The sequence below is a fragment of the Schistocerca gregaria genome, chromosome 1 (genome assembly GCF_023897955.1).
Source record: "Schistocerca gregaria isolate iqSchGreg1 chromosome 1, iqSchGreg1.2, whole genome shotgun sequence".
NCBI lineage: Eukaryota > Metazoa > Arthropoda > Insecta > Orthoptera > Acrididae > Schistocerca > Schistocerca gregaria.
In genome coordinates, this window is record NC_064920.1 from 1,037,293,207 (window position 1) to 1,037,308,715 (window position 15,509).

General features: G+C 44.6%; 1 protein-coding gene across 2 annotated transcripts in view; it reads right to left on the minus strand.

The window, feature by feature from the left end:
* The window catches only part of LOC126279611 (solute carrier organic anion transporter family member 74D-like), a 186,171-nt gene that overhangs the window by 9,115 nt on the left and 161,547 nt on the right, over positions 1 to 15,509 (minus strand). For both annotated transcript variants that reach the window (XM_049979693.1, XM_049979692.1), the window contains exon 10: positions 11,754 to 11,901. In XM_049979693.1, coding sequence (XP_049835650.1) covers positions 11,754 to 11,901 — 148 coding nt within the window. The remainder of the gene's footprint in view (positions 1 to 11,753; positions 11,902 to 15,509) is intronic.

A 15,509-nucleotide genomic window follows, 5' to 3' on the forward strand; every position in this document is an offset into this window, starting at 1 on the left:
CGCAGGCACGACCGCCCTAGTCTCACCTCACCGGCTATACCGCAACCAGTTTACAAACATTCGTAACCTGAATACACGCATTCGCAATGCATTTGATGATGTCGCCGTCGATATCGTGGAGCGCACATGGATTTAAATGAAACACTGACCGCACGTTGTACATGCCCCTTGGGGTGCACAAACTGAAATGTAAGAATGAGGAAATTAACCTTTATAATGTCTCATGATAATACCCGCCAGGTTAGCCGAGAGCGCTAATGCGCTGCTTCCTGGACACAGGTAGGCGCGCCGGCCCCGGATCGAATCTGCCCGGAGGATTAACGACGAGGGCCGGTGTGTCGGCCAGCCTGGATGTGGTTTTAGGCGGTTTTCCACATCCCGCTAGGTGAATACCGGGCTGGTCCCCACATCCCGCCTCGGTTAGACGCCACACGAACATTTGTAACACTTCCGCACTATTTCATGGTTTCCACTAGACGCAGACAGCTGGGGTACACTGATTCCGTCCTAGGGAGTATGGGGTGGCGGCAGGAAGGGCATCCGGCCATCCCTTTAAATTAACCCTGCCAAATCCGTTTTAACCACGCCGATCCTGCGAACATTGCGGGACAACGGCGCAAGTGAAAGAAAAAAGGTATCACGATAATGTTGAAAACCAACCTGGTATAGTTTTCAAGTAATAGAAGTCTTGTAACGATAATGAATGGACAAGATACGAAGTGCGTTCGGAAATGTTTTACAAATTTACTGAGGGAGGATGACGGTTCAGATCCGCGTCCTGCCATCCTGATTTAGCTTTTCCATCATTTTCCTAAATCATTTGTGCAAATGCCGGGATAGTTCCTTTGAAAGTGCGTGACCGGCTCCCTTCCAAATTCTTCTCTGATCCGAGGTTGTATTCCGTCTCTAATGACCTCGTTGCTGACGGGGCACTAAACACTAATCTCTCCTTCCTTCTCCTCGTCCCGTCTTACGAGTACCGCTTAAACTACAGGGACGTCCTCTCCTAGGACGATGAACCTGATTATAACGCACCACGCAGCCGCTAGGTGACAGCCGTGTAAAGTGAAAGGACAGCGCTTGTTCGTTATCAAGTAGAGAAAACTATGGAAATCTGCATCTACACATATACTCCGCTAGCCACCAAGCGGTGTGTGGCGGAGGGCACAATTCGCGCCCCCCCCCCCCCCCCCCCCCCCCCGCCCTGCGTTCCACTCGCAGATCGCGCGAGGGGAAAACGACTGTCTGAACGCCTCAGTACGAGCTCTTATTTCCCTTATCTTTGAATGATGATCATTACGCGATTTGAAAATTGGTGTTAATAATATATGCACTACATCCTCGCCCGGATCTCGTGGTCGTGCGGTAGCGTTCTCGCTTCCCACGCCCGGGTTCCCGGGTTCGATTCCCGTCTGGGTCAGGGATTTTCTCTGACTCGTGATTGCTGTGTGCTGTGTGCTGTCCTTAGGTTAGTTAGGTTTAAGTAGTTCTAAGTTCTAGGGGACTGATGACCATAGATGTTAAGTCCCATAGTGCTCAGAGCCATTTGAACCATTTGAATCTACATCCTCGGTGAAGATTGGATTTCGGAATTTAGAGAGCAGCCCATTCTGTTAAGCGTGTCGTCTATCTGCAAGTGTGTCGCACTTCAATCTTTCTATGAGATTTGTAACGCTCTCGCGATTGCTAAATGTACCAATCACGAATCTTGCCGCTCTTCTTTGGACCTTCACAATCTCTTGAATCACACACAACTGGTAAGGGTCCCATACAGACGAACAATACTCTAAGACTGGACGAACTAACGTATTGTAAGCTATTTCCTTTGTTGAACGACTGCATCGCTTCAGTATTCTTACAATAAACTGCAATCTAGAGTTCGCCTTTGCCGTTACTTGTGCAATCTGATCATTCCATTTGAGATCATTTCGAATAGTCACACCCAGATACTTGACTGATTTTACCACTTCCAAAGACTGATCATTTATTTTGTACTCGTACATTAATGGGGATTTTCGCCTTGTTATACGCAGAAGATTACACTTAATAATACTGAGAGATAAGTGCCAGTGATTACACCACGCATTTATTTTCTGCAAATCCTCATTGATTCGTTCACAACTTTCGTATGATACTACTTTCCTGTAGACTACAGCATCATGGGCAAACAGTCTAAGGCCGCTGTCAATACCAACCATCAACCAGATCGTTTATGTAAATCGTAAAAAGCGGAGGACCTATTACGCTGCCCTGGGACACACCTGAAGTTACTCGTTTCTGTTGAAGTTACCCTGTTCAGCACGACATACAGCTCCCTGTCTGTTAGAAAACTTTCTTTCCAACAGCATATGTCATTGGATAGACCGTAAGCGCTCACTTTTTGTAGCTAGCAACAGTGCGGAACTGAGTCGAACGCCTTGTCGAACGACAAGATGAAAGGCAACTATCGTGGACAAAGATGGACCGCTTGGGTTCTGTGGAAGGAGTCAAAACAACAGATTCAGAAAAGACGACACGGAAAGTGGCCGAAGGCAATGCTCCACCCCCACAACAGTACACGGTCCCACCCCAGCAATGCCACGTCTGCGAAGCTAACACGACTGGGGTTCATTGTTGAGCCACACCCACCACTTTCACCAGATTTCGCCCCACTTGACTGTGCTTCAGTGAATAACATGACGGACGCGCAGCGAAATAAGAGGTTCGCAGCAGCGAAGAATGCAGGCAGCTCCGCGTGGGTACGTTGTGTCCCAAACGCCGGACGCGTCAAGCAGTAATGACGTTGCCAGGGAGGTGTCTGTTGTGTACTGACGTCTGTAGGGAGTATGTCAGATCCCCTGGACACTAACTCGTTGGCATTAATAAATCAGGTACAAAAACTGCTACTGTAAATCATTTCCTAAAACCCTATGCATTTAGGAGAATCATGCAATAAATAATGTCCCACAATTTTTTCTGAGTACATATTTACACTCCTGGAAATTGAAAAAAGAACACCGTTAATTCATTGTCCCAGGAAGGGGAAACTTTATTGACACATTCCTGGGGTCAGATACATCACATGATCACACTGACAGAACCACAGGCACATAGACACAGGCAACAGAGCATGCACAATGTCGGCACTAGTACAGTGTATATCCACTTTTCGCAGCAATGCAGGCTGCTATTCTCCTATGGAGACGATCGTAGAGATGCTGGATGTAGTCCTGTGGAACGGCTTGCAATGCCATTTCCACCTGGCGCCTCAGTTGGACCAGCGTTCGTGCTGGACGTGCAGACCGCGTGAGACGACGCTTCATCCAGTCCCAAACATGCTCAATGGGGGACAGATCCGGAGATCTTGCTGGCCAGGGTAGTTGACTTACACCTTCTAGAGCACGTTGGGTGGCACGGGATACATGCGGACGTGCATTCTCCTGTTGGAACAGCAAGTTCCCTTGCCAGTCTAGGAATGGTAGAACGATGTGTTCGATGACGGTTTGGATGTACCTTTAACTATTCAGTGTCCCCTCGACGATCACCAGAGGTGTACGGCCAGTGTAGGAGATCGCTCCCCACACCATGATGCAGGGTGTTGGCCCTGTGTGCCTCGGTCGTATGCAGTCCTGATTGTGGCGCTCACCTGCACGGCGCCAAACACGCATACGACCATCATTGGCACCAAGGCAGAAGCGACTCTCATCGCTGAAGACGACACGTCTCCATTCGTCCCTCCATTCACGCCTGTCGCGACACCACTGGAGGCGTGCTGCACGATGTTGGGGCGTGAGTGGAAGACGGCCTAACGGTGTGCGGGACCGTAGCCCAGCTTCATGGAGACGGTTGCGAATGGTCCTCGCCGATACCCCAGGAGCAACAGTGTCCCTAATTTGCTGGGAAGTGGCGGTGCGGTCCCCTACGGCACTGCGTAGGATCCTACGGTCTTGGCGTGCATCCGTGGGTCGCTGCGGTCCGGTCCCAGGTCGACGGGCACGTGCACCTTCCGCCGACCACTGGCGACAACATCGATGTACTGTGGAGACCTCACGCCCCACGTGTTGAGCAATTCGGCGGTCCACCCGGCCTCCCGCATGCCCACTATACGCCCTCGCTCAAAGTCCGTCAACTGCACATACGGTTCACGTCCACGCTGTCGCGGCATGCTACCAGAGTTAAAGACTGCGATGAGCTCCGTATGCCACGGCAAACTGACTGACACTGACGGCGGCGGTGCACAAATGCTGCGCAGCTAGCGCCATTCGGCGGCCAACACCGCGGTTCCTGGTGTGTCCGCTGTGCCGTGCGTGTGATCATTGCTTGTACAGCCCTCTCGCAGTGTCCGGAGCAAGTATGGTGGGTCTGACACACCGGTGTCAATGTGTTCTTTTTTCCATTTCCATTAGTGTATTAATAAGAGTTAGAATTTGGTGACAATATCAACAAAATTTCTTTTACATGTACTACTTTTCTGCACAGTATCCACCACGTTCTATGGATTTACGCCAGCGTTGTTAAGAGGCGCTACAGTCTGGAACCGCGCGACTGCTACGGTCTTAGGTTCGAATTCTCCCTCGGGCATGGATGTGTGTGATGTCCTTAGGTTAGTTTGGTTTAAGTAGTTCTACGTTCTAGGGGACTGATGACCTAAGAAGTTAAGTCCCATAGTGCTCAGAGCCATCTGAACCATTTTTAAGAGCCTGCATTCTTTTTTGGTAAAAGGCTATCCTGTGCTCGTATCCTTGATTTCGCTGCGTGTATTACGCTGTCATCATTGACAGGTTGTGATGTGCTGATCTGTACGAATAATGGGATTCGTACGATTTTCATCTCGTCAGAAACAGCGGCTGTGGCAGGACGTCTCGAACGTTACCGACCATGGAGTTCCGTTTCTGCACTTCTTGACACTTTACCTTTTCTTTGCCCGTCACTCAACTGTACTACTACAAACTATGGCATTACCATAAACTGCACATTAACTTTTAAAATTGTACGCTACAGTTTCTTTTCCTGCAACCGAGAATTCAATTACATCAAACTATTTGTAACGAGTGTACTTTTCAATATGCTCTTTGTATTGTTCTTAAGCTGTATACAGTTTGCGAAGGTATTTATATTTTTCCCATTTTTGCTGAAGATCTGATGATGGTCATAAAAAAAGATTGTGACCATAGACCTAAATTAAAGGAAACTTATTACATATACGGGTCATTGTGTTTTTTCGCGATCATGTCGTAGCTCGTGAAATTCCGAACTTTGTTGAGCGGTTGTATATTAGGATATATTTTTGACAGGTGTAATCTTCTATATTTTTAAGCGCATGTATTCTTTATGTATGAAAATAATACTTTTCTTGATGTCGTGATTTGCAAGATGTAGTGTTTCACCTCCACTTTTCAGTCTAAATGTCGACGAAGGAATGACGGAAATCAAATAAAAGTTCGAGAGTGGGATTAAAATTCAAGATGAAAGGATATCAGATTCGCTGATGACATTACTGTCCTCAGTGAAAGTGAAGAATTACAGGACCTGTTCAAGGGAATGAAAAGTCTAATGAGTATAGAATATGGATTGAGAGTAAATTGAATAAAGATGAGGTAATGAGAAGTAGCAGAAATTAGAACAACGAAAAGTTTTAGATAAAAATTTGGGATCACCTAAGTATATGAAGTTAAGGAATTCCGGTAGCTAGGTAGCAAATTAACCCACGATGGACGGAAAAATGAAGACATAAAAAGCAAACTGCCAGTGGTAAAGAGGGCATTCGTGGCCAAGAGAGGGCTATTGTTATGAAAATTATGCATTAATTAGCGGACTAAATTTCTGAGAATGTACGTTTTGCAGCACAGCACTGTATAGTAGTGAAACATGGACTGTAGGAAAACCGGAACAAAAGAGAATCGAAGCATTTGAGATGTGATGCTACAGAAAAATGTTGAAAATTAGGTGGACTGATAAGGTATGCGATGAGGTGGTCCTTTGCAGAATTGGCGAGGAAAGAAATATAAAGGGTGTAAATGGTATATGTTGTCCAAATTATAAAGACGGTACATTTTGGTGTGCTTGAGAAAAAGGTCCATTGAAACACCGTTGTACCATGTTTTTTATTTTTGTGTTCCTAAAAGACAGATGTTTGTAGGATTGATAGCAGATCCATTTCTGTTTACATTGTCAAGTGGCGGTACACGACCTAGCTTGTGTATTACCAACACCGACGCGGCGGTCTGAGAAAGGTAATGGACGACCCAGTGGAATGTGAATGTTGGACGTGTACAACGAAGCGGCTCGGCGGTCAGGTGCTACCGACACAAGCAATGTAAACAGTCATTGGGTTGTCAAGAAAGTGTAACTCCTTTTACTCTAATAATGAATTAAATACAATAAGACGTTTTCTATTTTACAAAATTACTATAACGAAGGTCGTGGCAGTAAAGAAAAGATTACGTCAAATAAAATGTGTTTCCCTTAGTACAAAATCAACCAATTACCACGTAATTATTTGTGCTTTACTTACAACCAACTGTTTCCTCTTTTTACAACAATATTATAACAAAAATTAAAATCAGATTATTTTATTTTGTACAACACTACCGTAATGAAACTCACATTACTCTGTTTCCTCTCATACCAATACTACAACAAGTGTTCAAAATGCCCACCGCTGGTTTCGGCCCATTCTTCATTACGGTGAACCTAGTCTCATCGCACTCGTACACACACATGCATATTTGCGTTTATGGCACTGGCAGCATCAAAAATCTTCTGCATAAGTTCGTCCACAATATTTCCTTGCTGAGGATAAATAAGTTCCTTCATGTGGCCACAAAAGTAAAAATCCAGTGGACTAAAATCAGGACTGTCTCATCGCACTCGTACACACACATGAATATTTGCGTTTATGGCACTGGCAGCATCAAAAATCTTCTGCATAAGTTCGTCCACATTATTTCCTTGCTGAGGATAAATAAGTTCCTTCATGTGGCCACAAAAGTAAAAATCCAGTGGACTAAAATCATGACTGCGTGCCGGCCAGTGGACCAAACGTTGTATCCATCGTTCTGAAAATTGAAAAATCTTCGTACTCTGCGACCGATGTGGGGTGGAGCACCATCGTGGAGGAGCCACATGTTATGACGTACGACTAACGGAAAAACTTCTAATAAAATTGGTAACAATATTTGCTCTAGGCAGGTTGGGCAATTGTTATCAGTCAGTCTTGGAGATAACAAATAAGGTCCAATAATGTTCAAATGGCACTGAGCACTATGCGACTTAACTTCTGAAGTCATCAGTCGCCCAGAACTTAGAACTAATTAAACCTAACTAACCTAAGGACATCACACACATCCATGCCCGAGGCTGGATTCGAACCTGCGACCGTAGCCGTCGCTCGCCTCCAGACTGTAGTGCCTAGAGCCGCACGGTCACTCCGGCCGGCGGTCCAATAATGTAATCATCGATTATATCTGCCCACACATTTACTGAAAAGCGGCGCTCGAAATGTGTTGCTAGTATTTGGCCCACGTGTGCGTGTTATGCAAATTAGTTATTCCACCGCGAGTGAAACACGATTCATATGTGACGAGTATTTTGCTTCAAAAATCATGCTGCGTACTTTTTAACAAAAATCACTCTGAGAATTCACGCCGCGGAAGGAAATCTTTCTCTTCCAACGCATGTACGCGTTAAATGTGGTAAGGCCGTAGACTCCCTTCTTTGAAGTGCGACGAACGACAGTGTGCGATACACCCACCTGGCAGGCGATGCTTCTAGTACCCTGTGTAGCATCTCCGTGGATACAGTCCAGAATTTGTTCCTAGCTTCTTGTACGTTCTTCTCTCTGCAGACCTTTGCCTTTACCTTCTGTCATGAGTTATTTGATAATGAAACGAAAGCCTATCACAACAGACAGTACGCTTTGCATACAGAATTAAAAGGTACAAAGGTAAAGATAACTACTGTACTAAGCTACGAATGAACTGCAAAATAATCGTGTAAAGGTAGAGATTTACGATCTTGCAAGTCTTTGAGAACAGCAACAAATGTCGATCGTGCAGGAATTGTTCGTTGTGGGTATCGTTCTCGAGAAATCCGTACAGCTGGCCTCGCAACACCTCCTGTCTCGCCGTAAATTAATTGGGCAGCACTTAGTTCAGCGACAGTAAATCTTCCATCCTAAGGTTTAACACAGTTGCATTTACGACAGAACAGGTAACTCGAGGCCCACGAGAAAGACAGGGCGTGGCGCGTACGTCACAGCACGTGACACTACAGATCTTACGAGTAAAAGCAGCTGTCTCTGGCAGGAACGAGTAACTATTTCAGGCGAGTTTCATAATTCTTGACTGCGTGGTTAAATGCATGCAAGTTCTCGGCAGCGCACCATTTCAATTACGTAGTGATTTCTCGTGGGCCGAAGACAACAACAACCGATGGTTCGCGAAGTGTGACGTCACGAGTTCGTCGCGGGGCCCATACATCTCATTGGCCCCAAGGTAACTCGACGACTGTCGACGGTCAGCGTATTACAGTGACTCGACGGCGCAGGCCGTAGCTGTCCATTTGTTTGCAACAAACGCTCGTGCAGCGGTAAATTACACGAACCGATTGCTTACATAAATGCACCTGTGTTGGGGGAGCTGGCAGGAGAAGACACCCAGTTATGTTTTGACACTGTTTAATGGTTTCTCGCAGTCTACCGGGCATAATGTTTACAGAAGTCACGACAAATGCGGGTGTACTGTCCAGTGTCTTCTTGTCCGAAAATATGGTCTCTAGATCAACTGTTTTTCTTTTTTTTCCTAGTACAGCGGTAGGAAGTGAACAAACTCGTCACTAGCCGTTTTAAATCAGTTAATCGTGTTCTACTATCAGGATTTTTACTTCCTGTATGGAAAACACTGACAAGAAGAAGGGACAGGATGGTAAAACATCTGTTAAGACATCACGGAATAACTTTTGTGGTACTAGAGGGAGCTGTAGAGGGCAAAAACTGTAAAGGAAGACAGAGACTGGAATACACCCAGCAAATACGAGTAACTGAGGACGTAAGTTACAAGTGCTAATCACACGGAAAAAATTGACACAGGAGAGGAGATCGTGGCAGGACGCATGAAACCAGTCCGAAGACAGACGAATCAAAAATATTGCTAATAGGATGTAAACTGTTCATTAATTGTATTTGGTTTTCTCCTCTTTCTGCAGATCTGAAGGTGGTTACCGTGACCGAAATCGATATGCAGACGAAAAATATTTTTGATTACAGGTGAGATGAAAGAAACAAATTTTACACTTTCTGGATAAATGTCTTTATTCCCGACTATGTTGCATCTTTTCTACGAATGGAGTCAGTAATCCGGAAATTTTGTGACGTCTTTGGCCAATGCTCCTCGCCTGGGTCAGGCACATTAGACGCTGACACCAGAAAACTGTAAGGGCTATAAATGTGAAGGGGTGAAAAACCGTTGTCTGACAATAGATTTCATTACAAAAATTATAAACATTTCAAGAAACAGCGCACCACGTTGTACATGAAGCGATACTATTTTGCAAGGTATCTGCAAAATGGTTGCACCGATAGCAGACTACTGAGCTAAACCAATGACACGTCGATGGGGTGTGAAGAACCCCTGGGAGATGTTGCAGAAGAAGGTGGTGTCTTCCTTGGATAAATCATCATCGGAAACCTGCTTCAACTAAGAGTTAAAGGAGCCAGTGGTACATTTATTTTATATACACACTACGCTGTGAATAACTGTTGCAAAGTGACAGTCTCTGATAAATATTGTCAAACAACAGTGCCAAGTAATATTTAGTTGTGAATGCAAAGATTCGTTTCGTGGCCACTTCTTCTATATGGCTGTAACAGCAAACGTCATACTATCATTCATAAATAGACAGAAGAAAATTAAAAATATCCGGAGACAAGGAAAGCCGTGCTTCTGGCATAAATTAAGGAACACTGGCATTCTCCTCTTTATTCTATCGGAATTTTTTTTGCAAAAAATGGTCCCCTGCGTACTGCAACTGTACCACCTAGACTTACATCCTACAGAAATGGTCTAAAATCTTGCAAAAACGATCCGTAGTCGTAATATGTCAAGCACCTCACACTCTAATTGAGAAAAAAATCTCAGTTGATGCTTGGTAATAAATAATCGTGTTGTGTTACCTTGCCTGGTGCAAACCTTTCGATGTAAAACGCTACTTAGGTGACTTGCTCTTCAGTGACCAGCTTGGTTGGTCTCACAAGGGTGAATGAACCTCCTTCCAGACCTTTAGACCTTTCCACCCGAAAAAAATGAAGTTGTCCATGGGAGACAAACCCAGGACCTCTACATCTACGTGATTACTCTGCTATTCACAATAAAGTGCCTGGGAGAGGGTTCAATGAACCACCTTCATGCTGTCTCTCTACCGTCCCACTCTCGAACAGTAAGCGGGAAAAACGAGCACTTAAATTTTTCTGTGCCAGCCCTCATTTCTCTTATTTTATCGTGATGATAATTTCTCCCTATGTAGGTGGGTGCCAACAGGATGTTTTCGGAATCGGAGGAGAAAACTGGTGATTGAAATTTCATGAGAAGATCCCGTCGCAACGAAAAACGCCTTTGTTTTAATGATTGCCACTCCATTTCACGTATCATGCCTGTGACACTATCTCCCCTATTTCGCGATAATACAAAACGAGCTGCCCTTCTTCGTACTTTTTCGATGTCATCCGTCAGTTCCATCTCACGCGGATCCCACACCGCACAGCAATACTCCAGAATAGGGCGGACAAGCGTGGTGGAAGCAGTCTCTTTGGTAGACCTGTCGCACCTTCTAAGTGTTCTGCCAATGACTCGCAGTCTTTGCTCTGCTCTACCCACAATATTATCTGTGTATCGTTCCAATTTAATTTATTTGTAATTGTAATCCCTAAGTATTTAGTTGAATTTACAGCCCTCAGATTTGTGTGACTTGTCGCGTTACTAACTAAAAGCGATGAGCAATTTTATAAGTTTCATAGTTTAAACAGCAACTAGTCACAAGTATGGTTGATAAAAGTTTGTTTGAATCAAAACATTACAATGCATATTCAGATGGCTTTTGCAAACTTCCTTGCTCTCCTGCTGCGGCTTCATTTTGTTGTTGTAGTCTTCAGTCCTGAGACTCGTTTGATGCAGCTCTCCATGCTACTCTATCCTGTGCAGGCTTTTTCATCTCTCAGTACCTGCTGCAACATACATCCTTCTGAATCTGCTTGGGGTATTCATCTCTTGGTCTCCCTCTACGATTTTTACCCTCCACGCTGCCCTCCATTACTAAATTGGTGATCCCTCGATGCCTCAGAACATGTCCTACCAAGCGATCTCTTCTTCTAGTCAAGTTGTGCTACAAACTTCTCTTCTCCCCAATCCTATTCAATACCTCCTCATTAGTTATTTGAGCTATCCATCTAATCTTCAGCATTCTTCTGTAGCACCACATTTCGAAAGTTTCTATTCTCTTCCTGACCAAACTAGTTATCGTCCATGTTTCACTTCCATACATGGCTACGCTCCATGCAAATACTTTCAGAAACGACCCCCTGACACTTAAATCTATACTCGATGTTAGCAAATTTCTGTTCCGCAATGCGATAAACTCCCAAAGAATTGTTCCTACTTGCGCTCCACAAGGCCAAGGTCAAGTGCTAGAGTGTACGCCAGAGCTGCCTCTCCTGCCTGCTTGACACGACAGTGCTGCCACCCCGGCCAGGTAAGCAGTTCGCTCTGGCGGGCGGTGCTTACCACCGTGCCGTTGAGGATGGCGCTGTCCTGGCAGCCGGCGTGGCAGGCGGAGAAGAAGGTGGCGGCGCCGTCCGCGGAGCACACGGGGGCGTACTTCACGTGGGGCCCGCACAGGCAGCCCGCGTTGCACTCCGACGTCATGTTCCACCTGGCAAGCAACGCAAACGTAGCTGCAGTTTAACGAGGAAACGTTTGTACGTTGAAGTGTGACCGTGTAAGCACATGCAACTGTTGTTAAAGGTGACCTAACGCTCGTCGCAATCATCAGTTGCTGGCTATCGATTGTTTCCAGTTTCTGTTTTTAAACGAGCAACGAGCACTCTACTCACAACCTACGTAAGAATTAGAGAATGTACCTGTGCGGTTACAGGAGTAACTGCCGAACAGGCCGCACAGTTCCTTTCTTACAGTACACTACTAGCCATTAAAAGTGCAACCACAAGAAGGCGGAATGCAACAAATGTCAGATTGGCAAGTAGTGTACTACCTGCTTAGATATGCAGCTGCTCAGCATTTCTACAGAACCACAAGAAGCAGGTAGATAAGACACCATCTGTATTTTGTATATATGGAAAAATTATGCAGCGTGTATCTTATTCGGAAACCGCATCTGAATGTTGCTTTTTTTTGTAAGAAAATCATGTGATTCTTCGTGTGATAAGGAGATTCATCTACCAGCACGTCTCTAAAGCTGGACTATAGACAGTGAGTACGAATAAAAGCAGTGCTTGCACCACGTGACATGCATTACTTTTATATTTTCTCCATTAAAATCTTTCATTAGATGCTCAAGCTTCTGAGCACTGTAGCAGACACTAGTCTTTCCATTAACAAATGTACATTTTGTTACCAGTTTTTTTGCCTCACTTTCCTTTGTTTCTGCTTTTCTCACTGTTCCGATACTCTCTAATGAAAAATGTAACGATGAAAAAAAAAAGGCTCTGAGCACTATGGGACTTAACATCTGAGGTCATTAGTCCCCTAGAACCTAGAACTTAGAACCATGGAGAAGAAATAAAAATTTTGAGGTTCACCGATGACATTGTAATTCTGTCAGAGACAGCAAAGCACTAGGAAAAGCAGTTGAACGGAATGGACAGTGTCTTGAAAGGAGGGTATAAGATGAACATCAACAAAAGCAAAACGAGGATAATGGAATGTAGTCGAATTAAGTCGGGTGATGCTGAGGGAATTAGATTAGGAAATGAGATACTTAAAGTAGTAAAGGAGATTTGCTGTTTGGGGAGCAAAATAACTGATGATGGTCGAAGTAGAGAGCATATAAAATGTAGACTGGCAATGACAAGGAAAGCGTTTCTGAAGAAGAAAAATTCGTTAACACTGAGTATATATTTAAGTGTCAGGAAGTCGGCGGTGGTGGTGGTGGTTAGTGTTTAACGTCCCGTCGACAACGAGGTCATTAGAGACGGAGCGCAAGCTCGGGTTACGGAAGGAATGGGAAGGAAATAGGCCGTGCCCTTTCAAAGGAACCATCCCGGCATTTGCCTGAAACGATTTAGGGAAATCACGGAAAACCTAAATCAGGAAGGCCGGAGACGGGATTGAACCGTCGTCCTCCCGAATGCGAGTCCAGTGTGCTAACCACTGCGCCACCTCGCTCGGTGTCAGGAAGTCGTTCTGAAAGTATTTGTTTGGAGTGTAGCCATGTATGGAAGTGAAACGTGGACGATAAATAGTTTGGACAAGAAGAGAATAGAAGCTTTCGAAATGTGGTGCTACAGAAGAATGCTGAAGATAAGATGGATAGATCACGTAACTAATGAGGAGGTATTGAATAGGATTGGGGAGAAGAGGAGTTTGTGGCACAACTTGACTAGAAGAAGGGATCGGTTGGTAGGACATGTTTTGAGGCATCAAGGGATCACCGAGTTAGTAATGGAGGGCAGCGTGGAGGGTAAATATCGTAGAGGGAGACCAAGAGATGAATACCCCAAGCAGATTCAGAAGGATGTATGTTGCAGCAGGTACTGGGAGATGAAGAAGCCTGCACAGGATAGAGTAGCATGGAGAGCTGCATCAAACCAGTCTCAGGACTGAAGACCACAACAACAACAACAGGATTAATCAATTTCATTTGTGGTATTATTTGTAAGCTGAAATCAGAACTCTTTCCATGCCCACTTTCAGCCCACTGTGTCTTTAGTAACATCTTAATGTTGAATTAGTACTGAATGAATTAATGATTGCAATGGTAACTTTTATTACTATGAGTGAACTATTATTTAGTTCTATATGTTTGCTGGTTTGTGTAAAAGCTATCTACTGCTAACCACTACGTAGTTTGTTCGTTAGTTGTGTGTATCCATTGCACTATTTAAAAGGAGTATTAACGAAAGTCACTTCAGTAATCCATATTCATTTTCCTTTAAACTTAATGTTTCAAAGTATTACGCCTAATTAGGCTGGCAACAGTGGATTATTTCATTTGTATGCATTTACTACTTTCATTATCTCCGAAACTCAGCCTGCTAGTCTTTCTATTAACTGCCATAGAAACGAAAATACTGTTCGATACCCTCTGCCGATTAGGTTAAAACACGGTCAAATTTCAAAAATCCTCCCACAGGGTAACGCTAGATTGCAATAGAGCGTTATACATGACGAGAACTTGCAGAAATAGTGTTAAACGTGGGGTTTGGTAATGGACAAGATACTCAGAACTACTTGTCAGTGAATAAATAAAGCTCTTGTAAGGATTCTTTTAACAATTATTGTCAGCTTTTCTTTTCTATTCTGCGTGACAAGTCGAGAGTGTAGTGTCTCTTTTAGCAGAGGCCAGCAGTAGAGTCCTGCATGACCGAGTAAGTGAGCACAAAATACGAGATGGGGCCAGCACACCCTAACTGGATAAGCTGCTCGCACTAGTTCTAGTGACCGAGAATAGAAGCCGTGACCGAATACGTAGCATGTAACTTCAAACACATTACACGTGTCATTATCCGTGAGAGAATGCAGCCAGTACGGGCTTCTCATTTGTGGTGTGTCTCTCTCCGTAATCATGCAGCGCAAGGAAGCCAGTGCAGTAGGAGGTACTATTGGAACCAATGTTTACACACTGATGAAACGGGAAGGTCTAAAAAGCCAAGTATGGAGTACATTTCTGTTGGTTGTAGACGAAAACAGTGCGTCTACTGCGTACGTATCGTGAATAAACTGCTCCACATTATTGTGTTTCCAGTCCGGAACCACTCATTTAAAGAAACGTAGTTGCAAGAAACCTCACAAAGCTACCGGCACTTGTAAAAAATAGTATTACAGCAAAGTGTGTTGCAATGTGTGTTAAAGATATGAGACCTTATAATGCTGTTTCCGGTGAAGGTTTCAGAGAACTAGGCCAAGAATTGATACATCTAGCTGCGCATTATGGAGAAGTTAACGTGGCGGATGTCATGCCACATCGCTCAACTATAAGCAGACATGTCAAAGAACAAGCTGATGCAATACGGAACAGCATAATGCCTTCTGTGCCGGCCGCGGTGGTCTCGCGGTTAAGGCGCTCAGTTCGGAACCGCGCGACTGCTACGGTCGCAGGTTCGGATCCTGCCTCGGGCACGGATGTGTGTGATGTCCTTAGGTTAGTTAGGTTTAAGTAGCTCTAAGTTCTAGGGGAACTGATGACCAAAGATATTAAGTCCCATAGTGGTCAGAAACCATTTGAACTATTTTTTTATGCCTTCTGTTACTGCGGAAGTTATTAATAAAATATGTGCGGCGACAGTTGATATGTGGATTGAT